The sequence below is a fragment of the Protopterus annectens genome, chromosome 1.part1 (assembly GCF_019279795.1).
Source record: "Protopterus annectens isolate FY-2018-M chromosome 1.part1, PAN1.0, whole genome shotgun sequence".
Classification (NCBI taxonomy): domain Eukaryota; kingdom Metazoa; phylum Chordata; order Ceratodontiformes; family Protopteridae; genus Protopterus; species Protopterus annectens.
The window spans coordinates 176754678-176777177 of record NC_056726.1 but is presented as its reverse complement, the minus strand read 5'-3'; the positions used below and the strand labels follow the sequence as shown (position 1 = coordinate 176777177).

The 22500-nt window shown below is 38.0% G+C and overlaps 1 protein-coding gene across 1 annotated transcript in view; it reads left to right on the top strand.

The window, feature by feature from the left end:
* The window catches only part of LOC122804231 (heat-stable enterotoxin receptor-like), a 1796602-nt gene that overhangs the window by 1470213 nt on the left and 303889 nt on the right, over positions 1-22500 (top strand). Inside the window, exon 21 of the mRNA XM_044073980.1 lies at positions 14152-14326. Within this exon, the coding sequence (XP_043929915.1) occupies positions 14152-14326 (175 nt within the window). The remainder of the gene's footprint in view (positions 1-14151; positions 14327-22500) is intronic.

The window sequence follows — 22500 nt, the reverse complement described above, 5'->3', positions numbered from 1 at the left end:
TTTTTATATTGCCCTTATTTGAAAAAGGGCTATCTTTGCTTTCTTGTAGTCCTCATCTATTAATTTGTTGAATGCATTTATCTATTTTTAATTGAAATAAAATGACCAATAAGTCCTAGTTCATTGACATGAACATCAGCTTGAAAACTGACTTCCCTTTCCTTTGTAATTAGCATATGAGGAAAATGCTAATAATCATAAGAAGCTTGTTCTGTTTGGAACAAATAATCCCTGACCCTGTCCCCCATACATGCATGCAGACACACACACACAGACATACATACACATGCAGTCAAACATACATGCATGTACACACTGTACATGCCTGACCCTTTCAGCTCTCCTCACCTCTTTATTTCCTGTTGCAAACATTGTGTTCCTTCTCAAGACTAGACTCTCAGTCGGAATTTAACTTTTGCATTACTCTAATCTGTAAATACTTGGACAACTTCATAGAGACTCACAAGACTCTATAAACTCTCAAAGAATGTATGACTACTACTAAAAATGTCCACAGTGAAAATGCAATATACCCTTTCATTGTTTCGATAAAGTCATCTAACATTTAGAAAATGTAAATCAGTCTTTGCAAAAGATGCTAATTTATGCTGCACTTACAGCAGCAGAGGCTTCCTCTTAAGTAAAGTTGTCTTCCCATTCATAAAAGTCCTCTTTGCTCTTAGTAACTTCGCTTCTAAACTGCCTGCTGCTGCTTCAAGTAAAGTTGTCTTCCCATTCATAAAAGTCCTCTTTGCTCTTAGTAACTTCGCTTCTAAACTGCCTGCTGCTGCTTCTCTATAGCAGCATATTTATCTCTGGCAAATTAAATGAACTTTCACCGCTCCTAAAATAATAGTGTTGTTTTGCATAAACATGCAAACTTCTTTCTGACTAGATTACAAAAGCTAACCGTCTTAATGGCATCCTCCAGTCGGAATATCATATACAACTACATTTATTTTAGGGAAAATTTCTACCTTCTTTCCTCCCAGGCTGTATACCTGTGTTTTAGGGACAGTAGCTGAACCAAGACAACATTTGTAAAAGACCTTTATTTGCTGTAGTAAGGTGTAGTTTTGCTGCATACAAAAGTGACTGTTACTGCAAGTACTCATCTAAGAACAGCAGCATTACTAGTTACATCCAGTTTAGAGGAACATCTATGTATAATGTAGACACATCTATTCAAAAAAATAGATCTGACAGGAAAATTATTTTGCCCTTCTTTACTCACTCACCTTCTGCAGTTGTTGATCTCTCTGGTAATTCATGGATCACTATTCTGATAGAAAATTGTCCAATGCAGTACTTTTAAGTTTTGTACTTATGTACTGAGTGCTTAATATCTACTGTATGTACTTCTACTATATGTACTTCTGAGCTCAGTCTGTTTCAGTCTTTTCTATTGAGCATATAAACTGATATGAACAGTGAAAGGATCCATGTTAAATTCTAAGACCTCGCTAGTATTTAATTTGCATTTTGTTGGTATGTCATTCTATTTTAAGTTATATAAATGTTTTTACGTCAGGAAGGTCATCTGGTGTAAAACTTTTGCCAAATGACATATGCAGACAACAATGCTGATTAACCCAGCCACTGGGGATGCACAAGCCAATGCATTTTTTCATGCCAGTTCCAAGCCCGGATAAATGGGCAGGGTCATGTCAGGAAGGGTATCCAGTATAAAACTTTTGCCAAATGACATATACAGACAACAATACTGATTTCCATACCAGATCGGTCGAGACCCGGGTTAACAACGACTCCCACCAGTACTGTTAGGCAACAGGGTGCTGATGGAAATTGGACTACTGTTGGTCGAAGGAGAAGAAGAGGGGGAAGGCATGCCCGAGAACAGAAAGAGAGGAGGAAGGTTAGGAGTGTGATAGTGAGGGTAGGAAGTTTGAATGTTGGCAGTATGACTGGTATAGGGAAGGAGCTAGCTGATATGATGGAGAGAAGGAAGGTTGTTATATTGTGCATGCAAGAGACCAGATGAAAGGGGAGGAAGGCCAGATGTATCAGAGGTGGGTTCAGATTGTTCTGTTGTGTGGATGGGAGGAAAAATAAGGTAGGGGTTATCTTGAAGGAAGAGTATGTCAAGAGTGTTTTGAAAGTGAAAAGAGTGTCGGATAGAGTGATGTTTATGAAGCTGGAAATTGATGGTGTAATAATGAATGTTATTAGTGCATATGCTCTGCAAGTTGGGGGTGTTGTGGATGAGAAAGAATAATTTTGGAGGGAGTTGGATGAAGTGGTGGTGAGTGTACCCAAGGGTGAGAGAGTGGTGATTGGAGCAGATTTCAGTGGTCATGTTGGTGAAGGGAACAGAGGGGATGAGGAAGTGATGGGTAGGTATGGTGTTAAGGAGAGGAATGCAGAAGGTCAGATGGTAGTAGATTTTGTGAAAAGGATGGACACGGCTGTGGTGAATACATGTTTTAAGAAGGGGGAGGAGCATAGGGTGACATACAAGAGTGGAGGAAGATGCACACAGGTGGATTATATCCTATGCAGGAGGGCCAGTCTGAATGAGATTGGAGACTGTAAAGTGGTGACAGGGGAAAGTGTAGTTAGGCAGCATAGAATGGTGGTCTGTAGGATGACATTGGTGATCAAGAAGAGGAGGAGGAGTGTGAGAGCAATGCCAAGGATCAAATGGTGGAAGTTGAAAAAGGGTGATTGTGAGGTGGAGTTCAGGGAAGAGGTAAGACGGGCACTGGGTAGCAGTGAAGATTTACCAAATAGCTGGATAACTACAGCAGAGCTAGTAAGGGAGATGGCTAGAAAGGTGCTTGGTATGACATCTGGACAGAGAAAGGACGACAAGGAGACATGGTGGTGGAATGAGGAAGTACAGAAGAGTATACAGAGAAAGAGGTTGGCAAAGAAGAAGTGGGATTGTCAGAGAGATGAAGAAAGTAGACAGGAGTATAAGGAGATGAGGTGCATGGCAAAGAGAGAGGTGGCGAAGACTAAGGATAAGGCGTATGGAGAGTTGTATGAAAGGCTGGACACTAAGGAGGGAGAAAAGGACCTGTATTGATTGGCTAGATAGAGGGACTGAGCTGGGAAAGATGTGCAGCAGGTAAGGGTGATAAAAGATAATGAGGGAAATGTACTCACAAGTGAGGAGAGTGTGTTGAGCAGATGGAAAGAGTACTTTGAGGGGCTGATGAATGAAGAGAATATGGGAGAGAGAGAAGGTTGAATGATGTGGGGATAGTGAATTAGGAAGTGCAACGGATTAGCAAGGTGGAAGTAAGGACAGCTATGAAGAAGATGAAGAATGGAAAGGCTTTTGGTCCAGATGACATACCTGTGGAAGCATGGAGGTGTTTAGGAGAAATAGCAGTGGAGTTTTTAACCAGATTGTTTAATGAAATCTTGGAAAGTGAGAGGATGCCTGAGGAATGGAGAAAAAGTATTTTGGTACCAATTTTTAAGAATAAGGGTGATGTGCAGAGCTGTACCAACTACAGAAGGATAAAAGTGATCAGTCACAGCATGAAGTTATGGGAAAGAGTAGTGGAAGCTAGGTTAAGAAGGGAGGTGATAATTAGTGAGCAGCAGTATGGTTTCATGCCAGCAAGGAGCACTACAGATGCAATGTTTGATCTGAGAGTGTTGATAGAGAAGTGTAGAGAAGGTTAGAAGGAGTTGCATTGTGTCTTTGTGGACTTAGAAAGCATATGACAGGGTACCTAGAGAGGAGTTGTGGTATTGTATGAGGAAGTCGGGAGTGGCAGAGAAGTATGTAAGAGTGGTACAGGATATGTATGAAGTAGTGTGACAGTGGTGATTTCTGCAGTGGGAGTGATGGATGCGTTTAAGGTGGAGGTGGGGTTACATCAAGGATTTCCTCTGAGCCCTTTCTTATTTGTAATGGCAATTGACAAGTTGACAGACAAGATCAGACAGGAGTCCCCGTGGACTATGATGTTTGCAGATGACATTGTGATCTGTAGTGAGAGTAGGGAACAGGTTGAAGAGACCTTGGAGAGGTGGGGATATGCTCTAGAGAGGAGAGGAATGAAGGTCAGCAGGACTAAGACAGAATATATGTGTGTGAATGAGAGGGAGGATAGTGGAATGGTGAGGATGCAGGGAGTAGAGTTGGCGAAAGTGGATGAGTTTAAATACCTGGGATCAACAGTTTGGATTAATGGTGAGTATGGAAGAGAGGTAAAGAAGAGAGTACAGGCAGGGTGGAGTGAGTGGAGAAGAGTGTCAGGAGTGATTTGTGACAGACAGGTACCAGTCAGAGTGAAAGGGAAGGTCTACAAGAGGGTAGTGAGACTAGCTATGTTATCTGGGTTGGAGATGGTGGCGTTGACAAAAAGGCAGAAGTCAAGTTGGATATGGCAGAGTTAAAGATGTTAAGATTTGCATTGGGTGTGATGAGGATGGACAGAATTAGGAGTCAGTATATTAGAGAGTTAGCTCAGGTTGGACGGTTTGGAGACAAAGCCAGAGAGGCGAGACTGCTTTGGTTTGGACAAGTGATGAGGAGGGATGCTGGGTATCTTGGGAAAAAGATGCTAAGGATGGAACTGCCAGGTAAGAGGAAAAGAGGAAGGCCTAAGATAAGGCTTATGGATGTGGTGAATGAGGACATGCAGGTGGTTGGTGTAATAGAGCAAGATGCAGAGGACAGGAAGAAATGGAAACAGATAATCCGCTGTGGTAACCCCTAATGGGAACAGCCAAAAGAAGAAGAAGAAGAAATGCTGCATTGTTTTAAGTTACCAGAGCCGGAAAGGATTTACTGGATCTATTTATTTTAGAAGACGCTCGCTCAAGGGACTGGATCTATTTATTTATTTTAAAAGCGGACGCTCGCTGTTTTCCTAGATGGATTTAGAGAATGGAACCTACCGTCTGGTGAAAAATAACAGGACTGTTTTGAAAGCCCTGAGGTAGCGACGAATGTCGACCTCATCTACTGCTGACTGATACATGCGGTTTATTCAGTGTGGTTTTGCTTTACTCTTGGTTCCACTATTGGCTTAAAGGGGTGAGGCTTTAATGTTGGTAGTGGAGGCTCCTGTTGTGTGTTTTTCACAAGCTTCCTGTGGATGTTCAGCCTGACGTTACCTTTGTGGCTTGGATTATATCACTTTATGGGATTTTTGGGTGGTGACGAATGTCGACCATATCTATTGCTGACTGATGCAGCTTATTTCCAGGCCTGTTTTAGGAACGGCTTCAGAGTTGTTCTTTATACTTTGTGGTAGAGAAAACAATGGCAGTGATGAACGTCGGCCCTTTGGAGTTTTACCACTTTAGTTTCACAACTCTGGCCACAACGGTTCTCTTTTTTCGGCGGATTTTCAGCAGTTGTCATATCCATTCAACGGATTGTTTTTTTTTTTTTTTTTGTGGTGAATTCCCTTTTTTGGTGGTTTAGTCACTTTTGGACTGTGTTTTTGGATCTCTATCAGGTACTGTGGGTCATGCCTTATCTGGAGGGACGTTAAACTATTCTGTTTTTTTCCGGCCATTGGCTGATTTGTGCTTCATCATCGGCTTTAAGTGTTTGGGGATATTAGGCCATTCATAGGGAGGATTGTATGATATTAATATTTTGCATCTTAGGCCTATTCTGGATACTTTTATACTGATTTATTTTGATAATTTCGATAATGTTGACAGTACGTTTCTAGTCATAGTGGCCCAAGGGTGTGATTGAGGCCTAGCGGACTGTGTTGCATTTTGTTTGGAGGTGCCTCATCGGACATTTATCCAACTGTTTGGCTTTGGTCTCTGATTTCCAACGTATTGTTTGCATGGACAATAATGTTGATATATGGTTGTTTGTTGTGATTATTATTTGCAATTTTATGTTGCTTGCCAATCAGTCTAGTTCAGGTTTTGATCATTAATAGTCAGTAATATATATCCATTATTATTCAGCATTTGTTATCAATCGATACTTTAGCAACTGTGGCTTTTTCCCTTTGGGATTTGTATCTTTTGCATGATAGTTATTACAATCAATAAAATGACTTTCCTAGACATAAAGGTAGTTTTCTACACATTAACTATGTTTATTCTTCTCCTACTATCCAGCCTTACATCCTACCACACTCAACTTCATCACACCTATCTAACCATAGCTCTCAACCTTCCATGTCCAAAATGAGTAACACTAGCCCTCATAATGTGGAACATATGGGTAAAATGTGGAACTCATACTAATTGCTTACTAACAACTTCAACTAGGAAGGTCATAGGATGGTTAAAATATGCTGGGTTTACTTATAAAGAAGATCTTTTAATGATTTAATATGATTAATTTCTATTCACCATGAATTTCACTTAAAAAAATTCCTAACACTGAATGTGTGATAGAGTCTTTCAATGTGGAACATCGAGGAACTTTGAGAAACATGAACATTTTAGGACCCCAAATGAGGTACGTTCCTCGTAATGAGATACACTTGAGAGGTATGTATTGAACTCACTGGCAAACAGAAACCATAGCTAGTACACCACAACTGAAACAGTTCCCCATATCTCCATCTGACCTTACCCAAACCCATCAATTCTCCTACAACAATAATAAACTAACAAACAAAATCAGCCCCCACTTATCCCAGACACAAAATAAAATAATGCAAAAACTGCTCAAACTTTACTTATATCTAACTCAAAAACTCACTTGTTGTAGAGATATACACTCCAACCCTGGACCAAATTCTTCACTCCATACAGACCTTAACCAACCAAACCCTCTATATAGCAGGCCAACCTCCTCCCTTTTTCTCTTAAACATTAATGTAAGAAGCATACTGAACAAAGTTCAAGACCTCCATGCCCTGCTGGCTCTATATAAACCAGATTTAGCCATATTAACAGAAACCTGGCTTAGACCAGAACATCATGATAATGAAATTCCACCTCCTGGCTACAATATTATACATAAAGATAGGCAAAGAAAAAAGGAGGAGGTGTAGCTATTCTGTATCAAAATAATCTCACACTGGAACAGCTTAACTACAGCTCTCAAGACATTAATGATATGGAACTCATTCTTGCTAAATTAAAACTAAACGCTAGTAAACACATAGTAATAGCAGGTGCCTACATCCCACCAGGTAACAACATTGACACTATGGAAAACCTGCTGCACTGCTTGTCTACTACCCATCCACATGAGACCATACTCTTAGGAGATTTTAACATTGACTGGTCTGACTGTGCCAACTACAACCCCTCTACCCATATTAATCTTCATGGATTTACCCAAATCATAGACACCCCCACAAGAGTTGATAAAAAAACCAAACGACAATCCATCCTAGATTGGATACTTCTATCTGATCACACCTTAGTGCACCAATCAGGCTACCTTCCCGACAAATTAAGCAATCACCAGCCAACTTATCTTATTAGGAATAAATCCCAACAATGTCACCAACCCATCCTTAGAATAGTTCACAACAAAAAGAACTTCAAAGCCAAGGACCTAAATAATTAACTAAAACACTATGACTGGTCTCCCCTAAAACACCTACCCCTAGACAAAGCAGTGGATTACTTTAAATCAACCTTTCTACAAATCCTAAACCATCATGCACCATTCCGAACCATCAGAGTCCAGATTAACTATGTCCTTTGGCTGACAAAAGAAACTAAAACCAAATGAAGGACAGAGATAGAACCTGGACCCAATATCATAAATTGAAAACCACTACCACAAAACAAAACTATCTAGCTCTCCGGAACAAGGCCAAAAACTAATTATTACAAAACCTTACAGGAAAAACATGCCCATTGCCCTCAAAAATTCTGGGCTTCGATAAATAAATTACTTCACCCAGGCAAAACCAGCACTCCCACACCCATAGTACCAACCAGTAATGAGGACATCTCCACCCAATTCAACAGATTCTTTACAGAAACAGTCCTAACCCTATCTAATACCCTAAATAGTACCACCAACCCCAAACGTTCTCCTACCCCTCCCATCCCTATTAAACAAGAAACTCCCTCTAACTTTTCTTTCTCTCCAGCACCCACAAAACTTATTACTAAACTCCTTAAGAAACTAAAACCCACTACACTGGTAGCTGACAAACTTCCTGTTGACTTCCTTCAACTCTCGGCAGAAACCACATCTTACCCCATATCTATCCTCATAAATAGATCTATATCTGAATGCAAAGTACCCAACCTATGGAAAATATTCCATATTATCCCACTCCACAAAGGCGGCAACTCCCTTGAGCTCAACAACTACCGCCCAATCGCAATCTTATCACCGTTATCAAAAATACTAGAAAGATTAGTACATACACAACTAATGCAATACCTCCTGCAAAATAACCTTATATCATCATCTCAACATGGGTTTCGACCGTCCCATAGTACCACAACAGCCCTACTCTCATACAACAACATAGTCAACACTCATAGAAACAACCGGCAGTTTGTATCCTCTGTGTTCTTAGACTTGTCAAAGGCATTTGATATGGTCAACCACAGCATGCTGCTCAAAACTCTATCTACCCTTAACTTAACCTCCCCCACTATATCTTGGTTCAACAGCTACTTATCAGGCCGACAACAAGCAGTTCTGTGGCAGGACCAACTATCCTCCCTTCTACCAGTATCCATAGGAGTCCCTCAAGGTTCCATTCTTGGTCCTTTACTGTTCTCCATATTTACAAATCAAATAGTTGCATCCTCCCCCTCTGCCTCTATAGTGCAATATGCTGATGACACTACTATCATATGTGCCGCCCCAACCTTAAACAAACTACAAACAATAACACAACACAACTTTACACTTGCTGAAGCACGGTTTTCTAGCATTAAACTTATACTCAATCCCAAAAAAAACAAACCTAATTCTCTTTTCTCTTGGTAGATCATCTGCACTAAACAATGATTTCAGCATAAACTCCAAAGATAATATCGTGATCACAGTACAAAACAACAAAGCCAGTCCAAAGATGTAGTTCAATGTTTATTCTCTAGTGCCTCGGCCACAGTAAGCCTTCAAGGAGTAACACATGACACATTTACAAAAGTTTATATAACAACAGCTATTAACTTCAATCAAACAATTAAACAATTAATTCATTAAGATTAATAAAATGCATTACAAACAGAATTAAAGTGCATTTCCAACAGAATTAAATAATACTTTTCCAACAGCACTCTGTATTCAAGCCCTTTGGAATTAAAGTTTCATACTTTAGGATACAAATAGTTTCTTTCTTTAAAAGGGCATCCCTAACCAAATTATCATTTAATTCATTTACAAAAACCTGTTCTAAAACAGTTGCTGTTAACATATCACATTTTCCCTCATGACATTCATAAAAATGTTGAGCCAAAGGACTCTCTAATTTTTGTACCCTGATATCTCTCAAATGCTCCATTAACTTTACCTTAAACATTCTCTTTGTTTGACCAATATAAAACTTATTGCACCCACATCTAATAGCACATATTACTCTATCAGTTCTACAGCTATACTGGCCATTTGGTCTAAAGTTAATATTGTTTATATAGGGAAAGAAATTAGTTACATAAGGGCAACCACTACATTTTCCACATGGTAGCAACCCTCTCATAACAGTATAGTAGTGTATTTTCTCATCAGGTTTATAAAATCTAGTATGCACTACCATATCTTTGACATTCCTACCTCTCCTATAAGAAAACATTAACTTTTTTTGCATTAAATTTTTCAATTCAAAAAATTTTTTTAAAAGCTCCCAAAAATGTAAAGTACATTTTTTAATACTCTCACTACAAATATTATAAGTGGAAACCATAAATATCTTTTCCACATTTTTACAATTCATAATATCATACTTTTGTTGATATTTACATAATGGTCCTTTATTATACCTTTTATGTAATATTTTATTAATATGCAAATCAACCAAATCAATATCATACATTCGTTTTTTAAACATATTCCTGGTAGATAATATTTCATTCATAAATATATTATCATTGTTACATAATCGAGAAATTCTCAAAAATTCACCATACGGAATCGCTTCCATAGTATGTCTAGGATGGCTACTAGTCCCCATCAAAAAATCATTTGGCAAATTAAATTTTCTATGAATACTAGTAATAATATTTTGTCCTACAATAGCCTCTAAATTAATATCTAAAAAGGAAACTGTTGTTCCACATTGTATTCCATCAAAACATATATTAAACCTATTGATTTGAATATCCTGTATAAAATCATTAACTAAGGGTCTACCCCCTCTACATAAAAAAATTAAATCATCAATAAATCTAAAATAAAATATTACATAATTTTTAACAAAATAATTTGTGTAAATACATTCTTGTTGAACTAATCCCATAAAAATATTAGCATACATAGGTGCAAATGGCGCACCCATGTCTGTGCCTTGAATCTGATGAAAAATTTGATTATCAAAATAAAAATAATTATTTTCCAAACAAAACTTCACTAAATCTAAGATGTAATGAGTTAATGGATAATCTCCCATCTGTTTATAAACTGCCTCAATTCCAAATACATGTTTGATACTGGTATAAAGACTCTTAACATCTAGTGTTAACCAGTACATATCCTCCTCCCATTTTACACCTTTTATTTTATTAAGAAAATCAAAAGAATCTTGTATGTAAGATGGGAGCTTCTGAGCTTCCTTTAACAACACTTGGTGCAAAATAACTCCCAAATTATGTAAAAAATATTTAGTAGCTGAAACTATTGGTCTACGCGGAGGGTTTCTGATATTCTTATGAACTTTGGGTAGACAATAAAAATAAGCTGGGCCAGAATTGTCTACATTTAATTTATTTTTAATATCAGTTTCTTGCCAATAACCCAACCTCAGACCTCTTTGTATCAAACAAATGTACTTGTCTTTGGCCTGTTTAACAATTTCTTCCGAAACTACACAATATACTGTTTCATCATTTAATAAATCTAAACACATTTTATAATACTGTGTGTGATGCATAATTATTATTTTATTCCCTTTGTCAGATGGTTTTACAATTAATTCCTTTTGTTTGGAAAAATTAATTAATTCAGACCATTCTTTTTTAGATAAATTATATTAAAACTGTGTCAGATCTAAATTATTTAACAATGAATTTATCTCAAATTCAACCATCGCATGAAAGCTTTTTATACCTTCATGCGAAAATGGAGGCATATACATACTTTTTGTATTCACTCTAGAAGTATCTATAGCACAATAGGCATTAAATTCACTTTCACAGGATATAAAAGAATCACTAGTGTTCAAATCTGAATCACGTTCATCTGAAACAAATGTTTCATTAAGCACAATTGCCACACCAACATTCAAAGAAGGCAAACAATGAAAATGATACCATAAATGTAAATTATGCACAAATCTGATAAGCTCTATGTTGCACTCATATTTCTTCGGTAGAACAGTAGGTACAAATTTTAATCCATGATTTAATACAGCATAAATGCTGTCATTTAACAAACATCCAGACAAGTTAGTTATAACATCAGAAACAGAACATGAATCAGTACCATTTTGTCCTTTAATTATCGCGCCATTGGCATTGAGGCCCTCCCCTATTTGGTTCCTGCTCCGAGTAACTTCTCTTTTGTTGCCTTCCATAAACCTGTTGTGGACGAAAATGTTCTGAAAAATATACATCATCCACCGGAGAAGACAAAGGTGGGAAGTCATTGTTCATAAAATTGTCCACATCTAATCTGTCAGCAGAGTTCTTTCTTTAGACCAGCCAGCATTTCTTGGGCGACGTACGTTAGAACGTGAACGCTGATTGGGTCTCCTGAAAAAGGCAGTACATTTTTCATAATCACGGAGATTCCTTTGTATTTTATACATCTTTTGTTCAAGAACTCTTTTTTCTTGTAAATTTAGCTTATCTCTAATATCATGTAAGCAGGACTCAAGCTTCACCCTGTCTAAAACAAACATTAAGTTGATACATAACGAATTAATGTCTTTCCTTATATTAGATAATTTGATAGTATCTCTCTCAATCAAAATATTTAGCCAGTCTCTAGAGCAAAGATGTGCCGCTTTTTCCCCATCTTTGCTGGAAGACCTTATCAACTGCACAAGTTGCATCAAATGGCTCAGACGGAAATTTAACAGCTCTCAGTCCTCTTGGTATGATGTCAAGGTCTAAGTATCTCTGCAAACTCGTGTAATTATAAAATGTAAACATCTCTTTGTTCATTAAATTACTCAATTTTGAGATTAAGGTCTTTACCTCCACCAGGTAATCCACGGAGCGTTTTCCAATGTTAGCAAATGGATTATTAGCTCGCTTATTCCTTGTTTCAGCTAGAAAGCGCTCCCATAATGGTAAACCCGAAGTATTCTCACCCACTGTATTGACATCGGAGCGATCATGCTCCCGCTCTGAGGTAAGGAAACCATCAATAGTCTGCTGAGAGGTACCTGGATGCTCCTCTCTAAAAACCCTCGGAATATTATTAGCTGGATCACTGGCCATAGAAATGGATATGGCAAATGACAACAAATTACGGAACAAATAACTGTACCACAGTACGAAACAACAAAGCCAGTCCAAAGATGTAGTTCGATGTTTATTCTCTAGCGCCTCGGCCACAGTAAGCCTTCAAGGAGTAACACATGACACAGTTACAAAAGTTTATATAACAACAGCTATTAGCTTCAATCAAACAATTAAACAATTAATTCATTAAGATTAATAAAATGCATTACAAACAGAATTAAAGTGCATTTTCAACAAAATTAAAGTGCATTTCCAACAGAATTAAATAATACTTTTCCAACAGCACTCTGTTATAATATCGTGATCCCCTAACATCACACACTAAACTCCTAGGAGTAGTAATTGATAACAATCTTAAATTTGACATACACATAGCCCAAACAATCAAAAAAGTACACAAAAAGCTTGGTCTCTGATATAGAAACAGACAATTTATGACCAGCTATACCAAAGCCACTATTGCTAGAACTCACCTACTATCCACCCTACTGTATGCCTCCCCAATTCTGACTAATCTTCGCCACAGCGAGCAAAACAAAATGGCAGCTTGCTATAACAAGACTGCCAGGTTTGCTACAGGTGCCTCTAATAGGGACCATCACTGTCATTCCCTCAAACAGCTCAAATGGCTTGAGTTGCCCCATCTACTTCTTACTACACAGCTCTCCACAGCCCACAAAGTGTTCTACCTCCCTGACAAAACCCCCATACTACGAAATCTAATACAACCCTACACCACCACCCGAGTCTTAAGATCAACAGACCAAAATCTCATAAAAGTCATCAAACATAAGAATGAAGCTGGTGAAACTCTCTTTGCCTGTACAATAGCAAAAACCTGGAATTCACTTCCTAATGACATTACTTCTACAAGTTCTGCTCTGCAATTTAAGAAACTACTCAAAACCCACTATTTTAGCAACTGGCTGTGCCCATGTGACTCCCCAGGCTAATCCACTAGATTGCAGTGATTCAAGGATTCTACCAAGGATGACCCAGTACTGCCTAATGCCTAGAATTCTTATTCTTTCCTAAAAACGCTTACTCCAATGCTATTGTCTTATACGTCTGTAACTAAATACTAAATACGTTCCTATATGCTATTTGTTTTGCCTTATGAACACAGCTATGTACTTCACATAAGTCTGTGAAGCAATGTTAGATATTATGTTTATATTGTGTGCATTACAAATACAGTGCTGTATCTTGTAAATTTATCTGTTTATCAATTGTTTAAGTGGAGCTTTTCTCCCCGGGCCTCCGCTGAAAATGGACCTGTGTCCAGTCGGACTTTCCCGGTCATCAGATGTAAAATAAAATAAAACAACATAAATAAATAAATAAATAAAATTAACCTTACTTTTCTGAAACTATTAAGATTATATGCCTTTGGTGCTGAGGTACCTACCATATGTAAGAATATGACCTGATGTCTTATTTTTACTGTTTCTATGACTGTGACCTTAAATCATTTGTATAGACTTTTATCCTTCAAGTAACGTGTTGCCTGCCTTTGGCCCAGATAACAGTTGAAAACATGCCCTGGACCAGTATGCTTAGCAAGTTACTAAACAGATTCATAAATAGGCAGTCACTCTCCTAATTTTAATGATATATTTTGTTATGTTCTGCTAACAGGTGGAAACTATCGGCGATGCATACATGGTGGCATCAGGTTTGCCTAAGAGGAATGGAAACAGACATGCTGTGGACATTTCAAGAATGGCTTTGGATATCCTCAGCTTCATAGGGTCCTTTCAGCTTGTTCATCTTCCAGGACTACCTATATGGATTCGCATTGGAATTCATTCTGGTAATAAAATAGTGTGAAATACTTGCAAAGACATTATTATTATTATTATTTTATTAATAGTATTATTTACTTTAAGGACAAAGATTTGATTGAAGTGTCCTAAAGTATATGTCTACTTTTAAAACTAGCAAACAATACACATATAGTGATCAGATGCTGACTATTACAATGTTTTTTAATTTTATATTTATACATTTTAAATGAGGGTTGCTGATAAATTCATTGTATGCTATACAGTTATGATAAAACTTACAACATAATATATAAAGTAAAATAAATGTAGAGTCCTGTCAACCTGAGACTAAAGGAGACAGTACATTTACTGCTAGAAGACACTACCTAACAGTGTTAGTGATTTGTTTAAATTTTATTTTATTTTTTGTCAGTAACTGCCATCTGCCTCTAACCTGTAGGTCCCTACTGCCTCGATAAACCCATTCTTTTTAAAATAAAGCTTAGCAAGAATGGGGAGTCAGGCAGTGGGCAACCCATAATATGGTAACAATTGGATAACACAACACAGTAGCAGTAAGTTAGCCCATAATACTGTAGCAACAGGACATGCCATACTACTGTAACAATAGGACAACATGTAATATTGCAGCTATAGGATAGCCTATTGTACTGTAGCAAAGGGGTAACCCAAAATACTGAAGCATAGTATAGTCCATAATACTGCAGCAACAGGATAGCTCATAATACTGTAGCTTTCAAATGGCCCATAATACTGCAGATACCATTCCTACATTTTGAATTCATCCCATGAAAAAGAATTGGATAGGTAAGGTAGGTGACTGAGGGACATGACATTCAATGACATCAACATGGAAATGACCACACAAGCTTTTATTTACACTCACGTACTGCATGTATACAGTATTCAGCAGTTCTAATATAACCAGATTTTGGCTATTCCCTTACTTATTCCACACAGCATTAACCAGGTAGAGAGAAGGAATGCCGGAAACCATATATATTACTCCTGGAAAAGAATGATGTTGTTGACATCTAATTTTTCCCAAACTGGCAAGCCCCCTATACTTGTATGAGTTTCTGATCATGGACAACTGGAAGCATATGAAGTCGCCTTGCTTCATATTAGTGGGCTGAAGAAACTATCAAATACATTGATGGAGGTCTCACTTTAATCACCTTTTTATTTACATTGTTGAAAATTTAAACAGTCACAACACATTATACAGTATTCTTAATACAAGAACAGACAACAGATGTGGGAGTTTGTAAGACCTTATTAAATTAAACAGCACTTCAAAAAAAGAAAGTCGTGGAAGGTGGGCTGTTTGCTGTGAATGTTAGATTATTTATCAAATAATTCCTCCAAAGTAAGGTTACTGTTTGCCAGTGACAACTAAATTGTTATTTTGTTTTAACAAAAAGATGTTTTTTGCTAGAAAAACTGCACTACTTCAATTTATAGTAAACAATATGAGGAATGTAACCAATGATATTTCACAGTTTGGTCACATGACTGCCTTTCAATAGGAAGAGACTTTTCTCATATTTTGAATATACTCCAAAGCAACATAAAGCATGCTAGGAAACAATGCATGCACAATAGACACTCTTGAACAATCAGTTTAACTAAAGAGATACAAGGATATTAACCTGCTGGTGGTCAAGGCTTAACTCATTCATTTTAATTCACCAGTGTCTGACTGGGGGAGTACCATTTTCCACAGAAAAGCACTTCCAGTGTATTTTCTCTCTGTGTGCTGGCAGTGATTCAATGTATGCAGCTTTTCAGTGATGTTGCACAGCTATAGAGTTAGTATATTTAATTAAGGATCTCCCATTGCAAGAAATACTATTTATAGTTGTTTTGAGGAACTGAACCCCCTTTTTTTGGTGCAGGTTCTTGAAATTCAGGGGCATATAATGGAAGCCAGTCGGAAACATCCACAAAGAGATACAGAGTTCCCCAATTGGAATTTGAATTAATGTTTCTACAAGCTGGCAGTTTGCTTTAAAGATTCACTTCTTATTTTTATTCAACAAAAGAAGGTATACTAGCCTCTGGATACAAAAGAAAAGGGTTTCTTTATTCATGAAGGTACTAAACAATCAGCTTATGTTTATTAAAAGTGGCATGATAAGCTGAATGCAAGGTGTTTTGCACTGTATTTGCATTGAGTAACATCTGCCATATTTTATGGATCAATGCACTTTCATTAGCTTCAGATTTTGGACCATATTTCAGCATCCTACCTGAGCCTGAGCAGCATGCCTGATTTCAAAAAGGCCTCTATGGTTCTTCAAGCAATATAGATTAATGAATCACAGAGGAGTACATGTGATTGCAAAACATAGTACAATTTCACTAGATAAAATATGAAGTAAAAACTATTATAGCCACTTAATAACATTTTTAAATGATGTAGCCCATTGACTTCAGTAGGGCTATTCCTGCATGGGGTGAAATCTCCCCTGTATGCCAGTAGTGTAACTGTAGATATTAAATAGGGAAGGCATATGTGCCTGCAGTAACACTGCTGCCCTGCAGAAAAAGCAGTAAGAAGGGTTGCTGTAGTGTTTCCCCACTGTGGGCAATAGATTTCTGTATGGAGAGTGATACTGAACTCATCAATCTTGTCATACACAGACCAGGGGATGAAAAAAGTATCAGGACAAACAAGTCTTTCCGTTACCCCCAAAATTCATTGCTTTCAGAGTTGGTACATATAGAGATGCATGTGTGTGTGAGGAAAGCAGCTCTCCATAAGATGGGTGCAGGGAGACTTGTGTGTGTGTGTGTGTGTGTGTGTGTGTGTGTGTGTGTGTGTGTGTGTGTGTGTGTGTGTGTGTGTGTGTGTGTGTGTGTGTGTGTGTGTGTGTGTGTGTGTGTGTGTGTGTGTGTGTGTGTGTGTGTGAGTGACTTCATCAGATCTGAACATGTCTGATTCGCTGACTTGGTAGTCAATGACTGTAGCACCAGTTTAAATCCATGCTAAATGTATAGAAGAGGAGCATGACAAGCCCTGGAATCAGACTGTATAGAAAGGACAGGGAGAGGAAAATGTGAAAGCAGTGTATGCTAAGTATATTATAAAGTATGGAATTTGTAGATGCTATCAATGCCCATAGTTCTGATTTATACTCTTCCAAAAACAATCATCCCATGAACCAGAGCTGAAGTTCTCCTCTTTCACACTCGTATATAGACACAAACCAAAGCATTTCCACATGGTTATAGCTCTCTTCACCCTTATGTAGGTGGCATTACTCCCATGTGGCCTTATCTATTATTCTAATTCTCATTTTGCACTGAGAAAAGGCATAATACCACTTTGAAAAAGCATTACTCAATCAGATTGACTCAAGACAAGTACAAATTTTTACAAAATCAGTCTGTGGGAACAAAGTAAAAAAGTAAAAAAATTCTAAAGTTAATTTGTGTTTTGGAAATAATTAAAATCAGCAGCAACAGACTTCAGCTGGTATTGTTTTCTGACATAAATTAGTATTGATTTCCATTGATATCATTCAGTCAAAATGTTATTGTCAAAATATAAATGTAATACTTTATATAAAGATCAAGCTATAAAAAATGACTAAATTTTACAGAGTAAAAAACATTCAAGCAACAGAACTTACAAAAAAACTCAAACACTGAGATAAATTGTCTTGATATAGGACAATCCAAGCTTATTTATTTATTTACTTACTTATTGTTTGTTATCTGGGTAACTGCACTGATCCAAGGACCCTTTTTGACAAGGGTTGCAAGAACATTTAAGTTTGTCTTCTTAAAGATGCATATATCTAGGGATGTTATGGTCCTTGCGATTGCTTATCGAGTATTATGCCTATGTTCAGGCGTGATCCATGTGACCATATTAAAATATATATTTAAAACTAGTCCTTAAATATAGCTGGAGCTGCAAAACCCCCCTGCTTTAAGGGAATAAGTTTCCATTCAGAGTCTTCTGCTATGGGGGTGGGAGGGACTACAGTAACCCCTAAGAGACCTTTGCTATAGGCTCAGATATATCATTACATTTTCCAGTCTAATGTAGGGATTAAGATAAATTGTTTCCAGTTTCCAGTCACTATTAAAATGTTTACTCATTTGCTAATTGTGCAGGCATAATGATCATTGATCTGGTCCAAAACAATGGTAGTAGTAGCAGTAGAGGTAGTAGCAGCAGTAACAGTGGTAGTAGTGCTAGCAGCAGTAGTAGCCGAAGTAGTTGTAGTAGAAGTAGTAGCTGTAGTAGCAGTAATAGTAGTAGTAAAGTAGTAGTTAATAGTGGTAGTGGTATTAGTAGTAGTAGTGGTATCAGTACTAGTACCAGTAGCAGTAACAATGGTAGCTGTACTAGTAGTAGTCTTGGCAGCAGTAGCAGCAGCAGAAGCAATAGCAATAGTATTGGTAGTAGAGCTAGTGGCAGTAGTAGTAGAAGTAGTTGTAGTAGTAGCAGTAGTTGTATTAGTAGCTGTAGTAGTGGTTATAATAGTAGTAGCAGTAGTAGTATTAATAGTAGTAGTAGTGGTGATGGCAGCAGTATTAGTGGTAGTGTAGTAGTAGTTGTATTAGTACTAGTAGTAGTAGTGGTATCAGTAGTAGTAATAGTAGCAGTGGCAATAGTAACTAGTAGTGGCAGTAACACTAGATGTAGTAGCAGCAGTAGTGGTGGTAGTAGTAGTGGTATTAGTAGTAGTGGTGGCATCAACAGTAATAATAGTAGCAGTGGCAGTACTAATGGTAGCTGTACTAGTAGAGTAGTAGCAGTAGTGGTGGTAGTAGTAGTGGCGGTGGTACTTGTCGTAGTAGTATTAGTAGTTGTAGTAGGCAGTTACCATCTGTAGGCTAATCTGACTGTACTTATGAAACATTTGAACATTGAAGTACTGCCACTCCATAGCTTGGATATCTGTGCTTTGTGCAGCTCAGTTTGCAAAGCTGTAGGAGTTCCACAAAATGCACTTTGAGGAAGACTGACATGGAATGGAAAGCAGATGGTCCTTTGGGGAATAGCCTGTCATACAGACCACTAGATGCATGAAAAAAGAATGATGATGGTCTCATGGTAAAGATTCGAAAATGGAGTAAAAGGAGGACAGTCTCTGTTATGGGAAGCTCTTATCTCTTAGCAGTAGGCTGGGCTATTCTTAAATTCCTGTTGAGAAGGGATACAGTAGTAGAAACTCTATCAAATGCAGGCCCTGAGCAGATAAAGGGAAGGGAACATCCCTGCCATTGTCACTGCCAGCGTGGATGATATAAAACGAGGAGGGATGAAAACAGGTGTGCAACAGTAATCATGCCACAGTTTTGTTCTTAACCCATTAAATACCGCTGAAAAGAATAACAAGAACAGAGATCTGGAACCTTTTAGTATGAAGAACCAAAAACAAGGCATCAAAGCACCACTATTAAACAACCAAAAACACAGAAATCAGTGATGCAGAAGGGATTGACCAAAAAAAATGCAGTCAGGAAGCAATTAACCGAGTAAGAGAAAATGTATTTGTAGGTTAATTGCTTTCATCCTTCAACAGGTAACTTAGTACAGGACTTCATTAGAACAAAAAACAACCCATCCTCTTTCTATTTAAGTATTATCCCAGCTATTAATTAACAAACTTAAAGGTGCAACACAGTGCACAAAATACTTGGTTTTGATACTTGGTTACTTACTTGGTTACTTGCTACATGAGTGTGTTTTTTCTGTTGTTAATTTCCTCTGCATTACTTAGTATGAAAGTGTTTCATGAAACTGAGAACAGTGGAATAGCTGTGCAGCTGTATGATAGAAAGAGCAGGGATGTAAATAAAGGTCTATAGCAGGAACTGCAGAGATATCTGGTCTGGCTAAAGACTGAAATTAGAGGACTGATACCTGACGAGTTGATATACAGAATAATTAGAAATGGTGACTGGGAGGTAGGATGGCTTGCAAGAATGCTAGAAAAAACAAAAAACAAACAAAAAAATAAATAAAAGGCAACAGAGGTCAGCATCCATTTCAAGGTGGCCCTAGAGAATGAGATGACCAGAAGATAGAAAGACAGGCAAATGATTATTTCAAATATACTAAAAAAAAGAAAGATATGGCAGAACATTCTGGTACTAGACAAAACTGTGACATCGATAGGGATTAAGAACATAGGCAAGGAATTGTTATGGCTAGGCTTGTATAGGCCCTAGGGCTGATAGCCTAGTACCAACCTATGAACATAACACTAAGAAATAGTAGAGAAAGGTATCAGCATGGGACAGCAGGCCAAGTGCTGGTATAGGCAAATGTAGAAATGGCAGGTATAGAAGGATGAAAGTGACAATGATCTAAAGGGGCATTAGTGGACACATACCCTGGAAGATTGTTTTCCGTGTAATTTTTGCCCCTATGCATAACAACCACCAAGCCTGCTTTTGTTAATCTTGAGCCCATTTGTTCTCCTCTACTCGGTATCCAATCACAGAGGACAAAGCAGACTGGAGAAGTTGTCATCTAGCCAGCCATGGGGATTGCTTTGCACTCTTGCTGGCATGCTAGCAATGAAGTCATTTGCACTTCATCACCAAGCCTGTGTCACCTATGTCTCTACATGGTTTCCCTACTCCCTCCTCAGGTGCATGCCAATAAGGGCTACCATCACCTGCTAGAATCACTAAGACCATGCCATTGGGCTTGGCAGTTTTGGTGCTGCACCAGCCTCCCCTTGCATGGCAACAATTAGCCAAGCAGAAGTCACTTAGCTCTCCCCAGAACTGGAGGACCAGCATCAGCCACCTACTCCCCCTCCACCACCCTCTGAAGTAGTGTCATCTGGTTCATAGTCAAGGCTTTATTCTTTATCCTTCTGTGCCACTGAGCCAGACACATGCTCCAGAAGAGCTTCTAATGTATTCAAAGGGTTGTCAGCATTGCTGCATGAGACAACAGCAAGTCTCTTTATGCTTTTCTTAGAAAACGTAATTCTATTGCTGTGTGAAAAGGTGGTGACGCCAGTTTCTGCATAACCATTGAGCTAAGAAGGAACTAGGCATTTACAGGCCTGTCATTCTTATTGTCATCTTGGAGAAGATTATAGAAAAGTTGCTATATGGTAGGATAGTGGATATCTTGAATGTTAATTCTCTTGCAGGTATGCAGTAGTATGGCTTTATGCAGTGGAGGTTGTTCTAAGTCCAGCATTGTCAGAGCTGAAGTGGACAGAGGCAGCCCTGGGGGTGTGATGTATGTGGACCTTGATAAATCTCTTGATACTGTACTTCAAAGGTGGTTAGTGGAGAAGTTAAACATTGTGTGTTAGGACCCAAACTGGTAATTTGGATAAGGAACTAACCAAATGGCCTGATGATGTTGATTACAGTTAGGGGAATACTGACTAAGTGGAGTGAACTTGGAAGAAAATTTGCCCAAAAGAGTATTAGCAAGTCTTCATGGTGGTTTAAGTAGTTACCAATAGACAATATATGAGGCTTACCAAAATACTGAAGTTAGTGGCAGGAAGAGATATGAGACAAGATTCTAAATATCTGGTATGCTGTCATTCTGGAAGAAAGAAGAATAAGGTATGGTATAATATGGACAGATCCCATTATTAGAGGGAAGATGAAAGAAGGGTGCAGGATGAAAGAGAGTATTAAGGTGCTGGAACAAATGGCTGTTGCTAGTGCTATAATGTAGGTTTACAGGGGAGTATAAGTATTCCCAGGATAAACTGTAGGAGAGACAAGTGAAAAATAAGGGCATAGGGACTTCTAGCTTAAAGCACTTCAGGGGACTTGAAACTCTTCACATCTGCTTTCAGCATATTTGTATATGTATGCGTTCATATTTCATGATAAATACAGTGGGTATAAAAAGTGTACACACCCCTGTTTAAATGCCAGGTTTTTGTGATATAAAAAATGAGACCACAATAAATAATTTCAAACCTTTTCCACCTTTAATGTGACCTATAACCTGTACAATTCAAATGAAAAACACATATCTTAGGGTAAAAATATAAAAAATAAAAAATGTACAGAACGTTGGTTGCATAACTAATACTTTGTTGTGTGTGCACACCCTTAAACTAGTACTTTGTTGAAGCACGTTTTGATTTAATTACAGCATAGAGTTCTTGGGTACACACCTGCCATCAATTAAGGAGACTCTGATTAACCCCAAATGAAGTTCAGCTGTCCTAGCAGGATTTTCCTG